The 14,340-nt window shown below is 38.5% G+C and overlaps 1 protein-coding gene across 1 annotated transcript in view; it reads right to left on the minus strand.

Annotated features, from left to right (window-relative positions):
- LOC132866138 (rho GTPase-activating protein 6) overlaps positions 1-5,115 on the minus strand; it is a 321,679-nt gene extending 316,564 nt beyond the window's left edge. Inside the window, exon 1 of the mRNA XM_060898731.1 lies at positions 4,491-5,115. Within this exon, the coding sequence (XP_060754714.1) occupies positions 4,491-4,949 (459 nt within the window). The 5' untranslated portion in view covers positions 4,950-5,115. The remainder of the gene's footprint in view (positions 1-4,490) is intronic.
- Positions 5,116-14,340: the final 9,225 nt, after the last annotated feature.

The following is a 14,340-nucleotide window of genomic DNA, read 5'->3' on the forward strand; positions in this document are numbered from 1 at the left end:
ATAATTATGAGAAATCATTATTATGAGATAGTTAGTCATAATTATAAGATACCAAGTCATAATTATGAGAAGGGTTTTTTTTTAATTATGAGATTGTACGTCATAATTATGAGAAACATTCTGATTGTTAATTGTTGAGATACCAAGTCATAATTATGAGACATTTTAATTAAGAGACAGTATGTCATACTTATGAGACAGTAAGTCATAATTATAAGATACCAAGTTATAATTATGAGAAGTTATTTATTATGAGACAGTAATTCAGAATTATGAGAAACATGCTCATCTTTTATTATTATGAGATAGCAGGTCATAATTATGAGAAGTCATAATTATGAGATAGTCATAATTATAAGGTACTAAGTCATAATTTTGAGAAGTTATGTATTATGAGACAGTAAGTCATAATTATGAGAAGTTATATATTATGAGACGGTAAGTCATAATTATGATAGTCATAATTATAAGATTATTATAAGTATGAGTTGTTATTATTATTATTATTATCAAGTCGTAATTATGAGACACATGCTCAACTTTTATTATGATGAGATAGCAAGTCATAATTATGAGAAGTTTTTTATTATGAGATAGCAAGTCATTATTATGAAAAGTCATAATTATGAGAAGTTGTTTATTATGAGACAGTAAGTCATAATTATGAGATAGTATGTCATGATTATGAGAAACATTCTCATCTTTTCTTATTATAAGATACCAAGTCATAATTATGAGAAGTTATTTATTATGAGACAGTAAGTCATAATTATGAGAAACATGCTCATATTTTATTATTATGAGATAGCAAGTCATAATTATAAGATAGTATGTCATAATTATGAGAAACATTCTCATCTTTTATTGTTATGAAATAGCAAGTCATAATTACGAGAAGTCGTGATTATGAGATAGTTGGTCATAATTATAAAATACCAAGTCATAATTATGAGAAGTTATTTATTATGAGACAGTAAGTCATAATTATGAGAAACATGCTCATCTTTTATTATTATGAGATAGCAGATCATAATTATGAGAAGTTTTTTATTATGAGATAGTAAGTCATAATAATGAGAAACATTCTCATCTTTTCTTATTATGAGATAGCAAGTCATAATTAGGAGATAGTTATTATTATGAGATTGTAAATCATGCTTATGAGATGAGAAACATTCTTATCTTTTATTATTATGAGATAGTAAGTCATAATTATGAGAAACATTCTCATCTTTTCTTATTATGAGATAGCAAGTCAGAATTATGAGAAGTCATTATTATGAGATAGTCATAATTATAAGATACCAAGTCATAATTATGAGAAGTTATTTATTATGAGACAGTAAGTCATAATTATGAGAAACATGCTCATCTTTTATTATTATGAGATAGCAGGTCATAATTATGAGAAGTTTTGTATTATGAGATAGTAAGTCATAATTATGAGAAACATTCTAATTTTTTCTTATTATGAGATAGCAAGCCATAAATATGAGATAGTTATTATTATGAGATTGTAAATCATGCTTATGAGATGAGAAACGTTCTTGTCTTTTGCTATTATGAGATAGTAAGTCATAATTATGAGAAACATTCTCATCTTTTATTATTATGAGATAGCAAGTCATAATTATGAGATTGTAAATCATGCTTATGAGAAGAGAAAGGTTCTCATCTTTTCTTATTATGAGATAGCAAGTCATAATTATGAGAAGTCATTATTATGAGATACCAAGTCATAATTATGAGAAGTTATCTATTATGAGACAGTAAGTCATAATTATGAGAAACATGCTCATCTTTTATTATTATGAGATAGCAAGTCATAATTAGGAGATAGTGATTATTCTGAGATTGTAAATCATGCTTATGAAATGAGAAACGTTCTCATCTTTTATTATTATGAGATAGTAAGTCATAATAATGAAATAATAAGTCATAATTATGAGACAGGATCTCAATTATGAGATAGCAAGTCATAATTATGAGAAGCCATTATTATGAGATAGTTAGTCATAATTATAAGATACCAAGTAATAATTATGAGAAGTTATTTATTATGAGACAGTGAGTCATAATTATGAGAAACATGCTCATCTTTTCTTATTATGAGATAGCAAGTCAGAATTATGAGAAGTCATTATTATGAGATAGTCATAATTATAAGATACCAAGTCATAATTATGAGAAGTTATTTATTATGAGACAGTAAGTAATAATTATGAGATAGTAAGGCATAATTATGAGAAACATACTCATCTTTTATTATTATGAGATAGCAGGTCATAATTATGAGAAGTTTTGTATTATGAGATAGTAAGTCATAATTATGAGAAACATTCTCATCTTTTCTTATTATGAGATAGCAAGTCATAATTAGGAGATAGTTATTATTCTGAGATTGTAAATCATGCTTATGAAATGCGAAACGTTCTCATCTTTTATTATTATGAGATAGTAAGTCATAATAACGAAATAATAAGTCATAATTATGAGACAGGATCTCAATTATGAGATAGCAAGTCGTAATTATGAGAAGCCATTATTATGAGATAGTTAGTCATAATTATAAGATACCAAGTAATGATTATGAGAAGTTATTTATTATGAGACAGTAAGTCATAATTATGAGAAACATGCTCATCTTTTATTATTATGAGATAGAAAGTCATAATTATGAGGAAGTATGTCATAATTATGAGAAACATTCTCATCTTTTATTGTTATGAAATAGCAAGTCATAATTATGAGAGGTCATTATTATGAGATAGTTAGTCATAATTCTAAGATATCAAGTCATAATTACGAGAAGTTATTTATTATGAGACAGTAAGTAATAATTATGAGAAACATGCTCATCTTTTATTATTATGAGATAGCAGGTCATAATTATGAGAAGTTTTTTATTATGAGATAGTAAGTCTTAATTATAAGAAAGATTCTCATCTTTTATTATTATTAGATAGCAAGTCATAATTATGAGATTGTAAATCATGCTTATGAGAAGATAAACGTTCTCATCTTTTCTTATTATGAGATAGCAAGTCATAATTATGAGAAGTCATTATTATGAGATACCAAGTCATAATTATGAGAAGTTTTTTATTATGAGATAGCAAGTCATAATTATGAGAAACATGCTCATCTTTTCTTATTATGAGATAGAAAGTCATAATTATGAGAAACATTCTCATCTTTTATTATGAAATAGCAAGTCATAATTACGAGAAGTCATTATTATGAGATAGTTAGTCATAATTCTAAGATACCAAGTCATAATTACGAGAAGTTATTTATTATGAGACAGTAAGTAATAATTATGAGAAACATGCTCATCTTTTATTATTATGAGATAGCAAGTCATAATTATGAGATTGTAAATCATGCTTATGAGAAGAGAAACGTTCTCATCTTTTCTTATTATGAGATAGCAAGTCATAATTGTGAGAAGTCATTATTATGAGATAGCAAGTCATAATTATGAGAAGTCATTATTATGAGATACCAAGTCATAATTATGAGAAGTTTTTTATTATGAGATAGCAAGTCATAATTATGAGATTGTAAATCATGCTTATGAGAAGAGAAACGTTCTCATCTTTTCTTATTATGAGATAGCAAGTCATAATTATGAGAAGTCATTATTATGAGATAGCAAGTCATAATTATGAGAAGTTTTTTATTATGAGATAGCAAGTCATAATTATGAGAAACATGCTCATCTTTTATTATTATGAGATAGCAAGTCATAATTATGAGATTGTAAATCATGCTTATGAGAAGAGAAACGTTCTCATCTTTTCTTATTATGAGATAGCAAGTCATAATTATGAGAAGTCATTATTATGAGATAGCAAGTCATAATTATGAGAAGTTTTTTTAATATGAGATAGCAAGTCATAATTATGAGAAACATGCTCATCTTTTATTATTATGAGATAGCAAGTCATAATTATGAGATTGTAAATCATGCTTATGAGAAGAGAAACGTTCTCATCTTTTCTTATTATGAGATAGCAAGTCATAATTATGAGAAGTCATTATTATGAGATAGCAAGTCATAATTATGAGAAGTTTTTTATTATGAGATAGCAAGTCATAATTATGAGAAACATGCTCATCTTTTATTATTATGAGATAGCAAGTCATAATTATGAGATTGTAAATCATGCTTATGAGAAGAGAAACGTTCTCATCTTTTCTTATTATGAGATAGCAAGTCATAATTATGAGAAGTCATTATTATGAGATAGCAAGTCATAATTATGAGAAGTTTTTTATTATGAGATAGCAAGTCATAATTATGAGAAACATGCTCATCTTTTATTATTATGAGATAGCAGGTCATAATAACGAGATAATAAGTCATAATTAGGCTATGTGAAATTTCTCTGTTTATTATGAGAACTTAAGGTCATAATAATGAGAAAGCTGGTGATGGAAACAGTCTTCCACGTTCTCCTGACCGAACACGAGCCGAATGACTTTACCTCGGACCTCCAGACGACGTACTGGTGAGGCGCGGTGTGCTGCGCTTTCCTCTGGAGCCACCTCCTCGGGGAGAAGATGGTGCCCGAAGCGCCTGAAGCGGCGAGGAAGGGTAAATCCCAAGCCGTGTTCCTCTTCCCACTTTTAAAGTCATAGTCGAAGTGAAAGCTCGATGACGGCGAGGTTTCGAAAGGTGTAGCGGGACTGGAGAGGGACAGGGACAGCAGCTGATGCGTCCGTTTGAGCGTCGCCGTTGTGAGCTTGGTTTGGGATGCGACCCCCGGCTCTTCTTCACTCTGCCCCTCAGGCAGCTTGGCGCTCTCCAGCTCAGCGTCGCAGTTCCGGATGATCGCCGGGTCTAAACTCCGGGTTTGGCGCAGTCGCCGCTTGGTGATGCTCCTGGAAGCCGGGGACGAGCAGGAGGAGAAGACGCTGTGGAGAAGCCCTTGCCCCGACGCCATGCTCGCGTCTAAGGGCGGTTTTTCACTTCCCTCCCAGAACAAAACCTCACGAGTTCTCCATGGCGTCTTCTAGGAGAAGATCCGTTAATCCGCGCTCCATCGCTTCTTTAGTTCAAATCCTGCACCAATAGACTTAGGGCTGCGTGTGTATGAAGGGAGAGAAGTGCGCACTGTGGAGAAGTGGACACTTCCTCCAGGGAGAAGAACTGCTCCAGTCTGGGAGGGAGAAAGTGCTTTGGAAAGTCCTGATGTCTTCTTCCACAATCTCACTTTCATTCTAGGAACTACACTACCGTTCAAAAGTTTGGGGTCACTTTGAAATGTGCTTATTTTTGAAAGAAAAGCACTGTTCTTTTCAATGAAGATCACTTTAAACTAATCAGAAATCCACTCTATACATTGCTAATGTGGTAAATGACTATTCTAGCTGCAAATGTCTGGTTTTTGGTGCAATAGGTGTATAGAGGCCCATTTCCAGCAACTCTCACTCCAGTGTTCTAATGGTACAATGTGTTTGCTCATTGCCTCAGAAGGCTAATGGATGATTAGAAAACCCTTGTACAATCATGTTAGCACAGCTGAAAACAGTTGAGCTCTTTAGAGACGCTATAAAACTGACCTTCCTTTGAGGCCAAGTTTACATTAGACCGTATCTGTCTCGTTTTCTTCGCGGATGCACTGTCCGTTTACATTAAAACGCCGGGAAACGGGAATCCGCCAGGGTCCACGTATTTAATCTAGATCGTGTCTGGTCCGGTGCTGTGTAAACATTGAGGATACGCGGATACGCTGTGCTGAGCTCTAGCTGGCGTCGTCATTGGACAACGTCACTGTGACATCCACCTTCCTGATTCGCTGGCGTTGGTCATGTGACGCGAGTGCTGAAAAACGGCGCGGACTTCCGCCTTGTATCACCTTTCATTAAAGAGTATAAAAGTATGAAAATACTGCAAATACTGATGCAAATACTGCCCATTGTGTAGTTATGATTGTCTTTAGGCTTGCCATCCTTCCACTTGCAAGTGGTAAGTGACGCGCATGCCCGACATGCACTGAGATCACACACACAGCGGCTCAGTCCCGAATCACTGCTCGTGCGCTCCACTCGCGCGCTCTGTGAGCTGCGCAGGGCCGGAGTGCGCACCCTCCAGAGGGCACTCGCTGTTCAGGGCGGAGTGATTTGGAGCACAGGATGCCTGCGGAGCCGAGCGTATCCGTGTATTGGCGTTGCTGTGTGCAGGCGAATCGTGTATTGGTGTTGCTGTGTGCACACTAATCGTTTTAAAAACGTTAATCTGATGATCCGCTGATACGGTCTAATGTAAACCCCACCTGAGCAGATTGAGTTTCTGGAGCATCACATTTGTGGGGTCGATTAAATGCTCAAAATGGCCAGAAAAATGTCTTGACTATATTTTCTATTCATTTTACAACTTATGGTGGGAAATAAAAGTGTGACTTTTCATGGAAAACACAAAATTGTCTGGGTGACCCCAAACTTTTGAACGGTAGTGTCCCTTCAGGACAAACTGTTCTGTTTGCCTCCAAGTTTCTTCAACTCCCCAGGACTCAGAAATAGCCTTAAGACGGATGACCGTTCATATTTATTTATAGCTGTGTGTTTATTGCTTTCTAAGCACCACACATCCATCACATCATCATAGTAATCACTCGTTTCTGCTTGCATCTTGCTATTTCATTGTGTTTGTCGCCTTCAAACATTGCATCTTTTATTTGAAAAGCATCCGCTGTTGGATAAACAAGTACTTGAAACGTCCATATCATGTACGAAACCTAAAGTACAGTGGTGCTTGAAAGTTTGTGAACCCTTTAGAATTTTCTATATTTCTGCATAAATGACCTAAAACATCATTTTTCCAATAGCCTTCTGGCTTGTCCACGTGGTCTTTAGCAAACTGCATACGAGCAACAATGCTCTTTTTGGAGAGCAGTGGCTTTCTCTTTGCAACCCTGCCATGCACACCATTGTTGTTCAGTGTTCTCCTGATGGTGGACTCATGAACATTAACATTAGGCAATGTGAGCAAGGCCTTCAGTTGCTTAGAAGTTACCCTGGGGTCCTTTGTGATCTCGCCGATTATTACATGCCTTGCTCTTGGAGTGATCTTTGTTGGTCGACCACTCCTGGGGAGGGTAACAATGGTGTTGAATTTCCTCCATTTGTACACAATCTGTCTGACTGTGGAATGGTGGAAGTCCAAACTCTTTAGAGATGGTTTTGTAACCTTTTCCAGCCTGATGAGCATCAACAATGCTTTTTCTGAGGTCCTCAGAAATCTCCTTTGTTTGTGCCATGATACACTTCCACAAACATGTGCTGTGAAGATCAGACTTTGATAGATCCCTGTTCTTTAAATAAAACAGGGTGCCCACTTACACCTGACTGCCATCCCATTGATTGAAAACACCTGACTCTAATTTCACCTTCACAATAACTGCTAATCCTAGAGGTTCACATACTTTTGCCACTCACAGATATGTAATATTGGATCATTTTCCTCAATAAATAAATGACCAAGTATAATATTTTTGTCTCATTTGTTTAACTGGGTTCTCTTTATCTACTTTTAGGACTTGTGTGAAAATCTGATGATGTTTTAGGTCATATTTATGCAGAAATATAGAAAATTCTAAAGGGTTCACAAACTTTCAAGCACCACTGTATGAGGTAAAAACAATACAGGATACATAAATTTCCCACACTCACTCATTCTTCCATGACAGTAAAGTAATGACTGGATTTAACAGTCTGTATTGTCCAGAGGAAACTCAGAGGAAACTCCTGCCTGCTATCGCCAAATGTAAGCTAGCCTATTTTGGCCACATAACAAGAGCTGGAGGTCTAACATGTACTATCCTGGAGGGCCGAGTGGAGGGGACTAGATCAAGAGGTTGGCCTAGGAGGAGATGGATGGATGACATTCAAGACTGGGCGGGCCTGACCAGTGCTGCGTGCTCTGCCTTGGCATGGGACAGGCAAGGTAGGAGGAGTGCATTTGCGTCTCCCAGGATCGCCGACCCTCAAACATGAGGATGGCCAGAGAGAGAGAGAGAGAGAGACTGTCTAGAGCACAAACCTCTGCGAGACGTGTAAAACATGCGAGATCAGAAGTGACATATGATTCACAAGACGGCAAGTCCATATTGTTGTGGAAAGCCCAAGCTGCTGTATATCTGTTTTCTTTCTATGTTGTTTTGCATTTGTCGCTGGTCACTTTACAGTGAGTAATCAGATTATGTAGATATCAGTTGTTCTATCGCAATATCACTGTATCATCATTTACATCACTGCCAGCAACGTCATGACTGGACACAATATGTTAATCCAATGGTTTGAATTCCCACTGGACCCATGGCAAAAGATCTCATCTCATCTCATTATCTGTAGCCGCTTTATCCTTCTACAGGGTCGCAGGCAAGCTGGAGCCTATCCCAGCTGACTACGGGCGAAAGGCGAGGTACACCCTGGACAAGTCGCCAGGTCATCACAGGGCTGACACATAGACAACCATTCACACTCACATTCACACCTACGGTCAATTTAGAGTCACCAGTTAACCTAACCTGCATGTCTTTGGACTGTGGGGGAAACCGGAGCACCCGGAGGAAACCCACGCGGACACGGGGAGAACATGCAAACTCCACACAGAAAGGCCCTCGCCGGCCCCGGGGCTCGAACCCAGGACCTTCTTGCTGTGAGGCGACAGCGCTAACCACTACACCACCATGCCGCCCTTGGCAAAAGATTATCGTTAAAATTACTTGGTAGCCAGGGGATAGATTAATGTTTCATTGTTACTGTTTTGCTTCCATTCCCACATGACACCGTTACAGCATAATAATGAAAATAAATGGTTTTCAGTGTGAATGTGAATAGGGTACAAGGTATGTGTACCATCACAACCATACATGGGCCTTCGGCTTTGTATACTGTAGCATGTAGCATTAAGATTTCCCTTCACTGGAACTAATGAGTTGTACCCAAACATGTTCCAGCATGACAATGCCCCTGTGCACAAAGTAAAGTCCATGAAGACATGGTTTGCCAAGGCTGGAATGGAAGAACTCAAGTGGTTTGCAGAGAGATCTGACCTCATCCCCACTGAACACCTTTGAGATGAACTGTAATGCTGACTACAACCTCACTAATGCCCTTGTAGCTGAATGAGCAAATCCCCATAGCCATGCTCCAAAATCCAGTGGAAATCCTTCCAGAAGTAGAGGTTGTTCCAGCTGACCAAGTCTGGAATGATATGTTCAGCAAGAACATATGGGTGTAATGGTCAGGTGTCCACATACTTTTGACCATATAGTGTATGAACAACAGGTTAAATCTCACACCGTAAAGCCTTCTTGGGTTTGTCTCTCTGGGGGAAATTCATTTATTCATCTTCAGTCAGGACTTTATACCGATCAGGGTCACGGTTTATCGAGAGCCTTATCCAAGGAACACTGGGTGTGAGGTGGGAATGCACACAAATTCACATGCTCGTTCACACACAGGGCAAGTTTAGCATAGCCAATCCACTTATAAGCACTTTTTTTTTGGGAGGTGTGTGTGATGAGCAGTCAGAGGAGCATCTGTAAAACTCCACATAAACAGTATCGTGGAGCTGTGAGGCAGAAACATTACATGCTGCATCAACATAAAACAGCCAAATATTTCCTTGTGGATAAACTTTCATAAAAGCAAGTACTGGAAAGGTCCATTTTCTTCATGGCATAAACATCCATCCATCCATTATCTCTAGCCGCTTTATCCTTCTACAGGGTCGCAGGCAAGCTGGAGCCTATCCCAGCTGACTATGGGTGAGAGGCAGGGTACACCCTGGACAAGTCGCCAGGTTATTGCAGGGCTGACATATAGACACAGACAACCATTCACACTCACATTCACACCCATGGTCAATTTAGAGCCACCAATTAGCCTAACCCGCATGTCTTTGGACTGTAGGGGAAACCTGAGCACCCGGAGGAAACCCACGCGGACACGGGGAGAACATGCAAACTCCACACAGAAAGGCCCTCGCCGGCCACTGGGCTCAAACCCAGGAACCCTCTTGCTGTGAGGCGACAGTGCTAACCACTACACCACCATGGCATAAACAACACTTAGAAATTGTTACCCTAAAGGGTTGTTCAATTTGTCTCTCATGACACTCAACACTTAATCTATCTTAAATCCAACAGTTGTTAACATACTGAAAAAACTTCTGTAATATCGTTCTGAATGGGAATAAGAATTAACTTAACATTTCATGAATACAGAGCGCCAAGATTTTTCTTTCTGAATATAAGTGAAAAATAGTTTGAAATAATGTGATTATGTGTTTCCACATTAATAAGCATGCTTTATAGGACTTACACTTTGTTAGGTACACCATCCACCTGCTGTTTTATGCAGTTCTCTAATCAGCCGATCCCTTGACAGCAGCACAATGCATCAAATCATGCAGATACAAATCAAGAGCTTCAGTTAATGTTCACTTCAAACATCAAAATGGGAAAAAATTGCGATCTCTAAGTGTGACTTTCACTGCGGCATGGGTGTCAGTTTGAGTCAGATGGACTGGTTTGAGTATTTCAGAAACTGCTGATCTCCTGAGGTTTTCACACACAACAGTCTCTAGAGTTTACACAGAATGGTGCAAAAAACAAAAAACATTGAGTGAGAGACAGTTCTGTGGGTGGAAACGCCTTGTTGATAAGAGAGGTCAGAGGAAAATGGCCAGATTGGTTCAAGCTGCCAGGAAGGATATAGTAACTCATATAATCACTCTTTACAACCATGGTGAGCAGAAAAGCATCTCAGCATGCAACAGCAGGAGACCACATTGGGTTCCAGTTCTGCAGCCAAGAACAGGAATCTTAGACTCAAGAACAAGTTCCTATTAAAGTGGCCAGTGAGCGGAGTGTATACTTGAAATCATAATGACACATAAACTGACACATAGCAGGAAACATAGATTTATGCAGTGCCATGATTGTGCCAAGTGGGAAGGCGCTAAGCCTTGGTAAATTATGCTATCTACTCTCTCTCTCTCTCTCTCTCTCTCACTCTCTCTCTCAAAAAAAAAGGGAGGATACTCAGGTGTTCTCTGGATAGTTCATCTTTCATCACCCCCTAACACGGTTCTACTTGAGGTACAAGCTGTAGAACCCATAAGGGTACTAGATTTAACTTTTTTTTCTTAGAATGTTACATTGTGCCCTACACCAGTGTATCTCAACCACTGGGTCACAGCCCATTAGCGGGCCACCAAGTGCCATCTAGTGGGCCGCAATTTTTTTTTTTCAAGTTTAAAGCCAAATACTAAATAATTCAGGATGTCGCAGTGTCCCAAATTCAGTAGTTGGTTTGCCATACACTTCAAGTAGAATAAATACATTTGTGAGTAAATTAAGAAACCTTTATTTTTGTCATATTCCTACTCTATACTCACCTTGTGTATGCGTGCGCACACACACGGAGGGATCAAGGGCACACACATAGAGAGAGAGAGAGAGAGCAGAATAAATAAATAGATTTGTGGGTAAATTATATGGATCTGTGATACCTGCTGGAAGAGAAGAGCATCGAACAGCTGTGGTTTGTTTACACCCGATACTAAAACTTGTTGCGTCCCAGCAAACATCTCAAAGACGCGTACAAAAAGCAGAGAAATTCCTCCTTACCCGGGCATAAACGATACAGGATTGATCCTGTGATGTCCTGATCCCCAGATCTTTAACCCAGCCACATATAAAAAGTTGTACGCCTCCATGCTCTTGCAGGTTTTCATCTGTGTGTGTAGAACGATGTCTGCAGCACCAGGTAGTTTGAGATGTCGGGGAACTCAACGGATGGATAATTCTCCAACTCATAATGAATGAATGAATGAATGAATTCGGGTGGCACGGTGGTGTAGTGGTTAGCGCTGTCGCCTCACAGCAAGAAGGTCCTGGGTTCGAGCCCCGGGGCCGGCGAGGGCCTTTCTGTGTGGAGTTTGCATGTTCTCCCCGTGTCCGCGTAGGTTTCCTCCGGGTGCTCCGGTTTCCCCCACAGTCCAAAGACATGCAGGTTAGGTTGACTGGTGACTCTAAATTGACTGTAGGTGTGAATGTGAGTGTGAATGGTTGTCTGTGTCTATGTGTCAGCCCTGCGATGACCTGGCGACTTGTCCAGGGTGTACCCCGCCTTTCGCCCGTAGTCACCTGGGATAGGCTCCAGCTTGCCTGCGACCCTGTAGAAGGATAAAGCGGCTAGAGATAATGAGATGAGATGATATATATATATATATATATATATAGCATTTATTTAATTCCTGGGCTCCCATCTGTAACAGGGATTGATGTTGCATCCCATTAATGCACTTTACAATAGATTCTAATCAAATAGATGAGCCAAAATAATTGGGGATCTTTTTTAATGGGCCCCGACTCGTTACAAGTATGAATAGGTGGGTCTTAAAGCAGAAAACATTGAGAACCCCTGCACTATACCTTAATTAAAGGAAATTAGGTAAAGATGTACCCTTGAGACCACCACACTCAACTTTGGTACACTGAAATTACAATTTGGTACCAGAGAGTGAGGTTACAGCAAGTTGCCTCAGGGATTAGGGTTAGATTCAAGCATGTACACTACCGTTCAAAAGTTTGGGTCACCCAGACAATTTTGTGTTTTCCATGAAAAGTCACAGTTTTATTTACCACCATAAGTTGTAAAATGAATAGAAAATCTAGTCAAGACATTTTTCTGGCCATTTTGAGCATTTAATCGACCCCACAAATGTGATGCTCCAGAAACTCAATCTGCTCAAAGGAAGGTCAGTTTTATAGCTTCTCTAAAGAGCTCAACTGTTTTCAGCTGTGCTAACATGATTGTACAAGGGTTTTCTAATCATCCATTAGCCTTCTGAGGCAATGAGCAAACACATTGTACCATTAGAACACTGGAGTGAGAGTTGCTGGAAATGGGCCTCTATACACCTATGGAGATATTGCACCAAAAACCAGACATTTGCAGCTAGAATAGTCATTTACCACATTAGCAATGTATAGAGTGGATTTCTGATTAGTTTAAAGTGATCGTCATTGAAAAGAACAGTGCTTTTCTTTCAAAAATAAGGACATTTCAAAGTGACCCCAAACTTTTGAATGGTAGTGTAATTATTTTGCTACACCCTAGCACCTCTGAGGGAACCTTTACGGTGCTATGTAGAACGCTACAACAAAAACTGTTAATTAACCACAGAAACTCAGACTTTTTCCACTACAGCACACAAGTCCATGAAAAAAGTAATAAAATAGTGATGCGTGTGTGTGTGTGTGTGGGGGGGGGGGGGGGGGGGGTGTCACACATTAGATTATTTCCTATTATAATAATCCAAGCTATTTTAAGCCATGTAATATTACCCAGGTAAAAGAATATCACATCTACACATAAATAGCACCAAGTTTGTTTTTCAAAATGTAGCTACCAAGAAATATGACAGAGTATGAAAAATATATAAATATGGTTATGTATTTACCCTGGAAACATTGGTTTTGGCTTTGCATGAAGAGAGATGTGTCATAATTTGTGTCTGACACCATGTTTGTGAATGTTTACACAGTTCCGATGGAGGGGAAAAAAGCGACCGTACCACAGGCCACTGGGGGAGGGAGTGTTCTGATAAAGCTGCTTATAAAGAGACACTGCCTGATAATGATAAGAGTTCAGTCAGTTTTGAGCAGTCTAAAAACAGAGAGAGGAAAGAGGCAAAGAGAGATAATGGGGGCATGAGACAGGACATGAATACAGACAACATACTGATGGTTGACCGGCTTTTCTTTGTAAACCCAGATTGTGGTAAGAAAGATATAGGGTCAGGAAAATCATAGTCACCCTTGTCGACTTCCACTTACCAATCCCATCACCATATTAAGGACTGTGCCAGTACTTTATTAACTTTATTATTTGATGGCTATCTGAAGGCCTGACAAACCAAGCTAATATTATTCTAGATATCAGATGCTAATCCTTCTATCCAAAGCAACTTCTAAGTGCAGAATCCAACATGGAGATGAGCAGCTGGATGAAAGATGTTGCTCAAAGGTTTGCAATAGTCCTGGGATTTTAAAGGGGACATATTATGAAAAACTCACTTTTTCAATGCTTGTGCACATACATTTGTGTATCTGGAGCCTTCAACCAACAACCCAATCAGGTTTTGGGCTTTTGGGCTTCCTATTTCAGAAAACAAAAGCGTCAACAAACCGCTCAGATTTGGCTCCCCTTTTTATGTCACAAGCGGAGCTCATTAAAATGATGCACTCAGCGCAAAATGTATACTGTTCTTACTCATCAGGTGACATTGGGCATACCTAACAACTTGTGTTTTCTCTC

Source organism: Neoarius graeffei, chromosome 18, assembly GCF_027579695.1.
Source record: "Neoarius graeffei isolate fNeoGra1 chromosome 18, fNeoGra1.pri, whole genome shotgun sequence".
Lineage (NCBI taxonomy): Eukaryota > Metazoa > Chordata > Actinopteri > Siluriformes > Ariidae > Neoarius > Neoarius graeffei.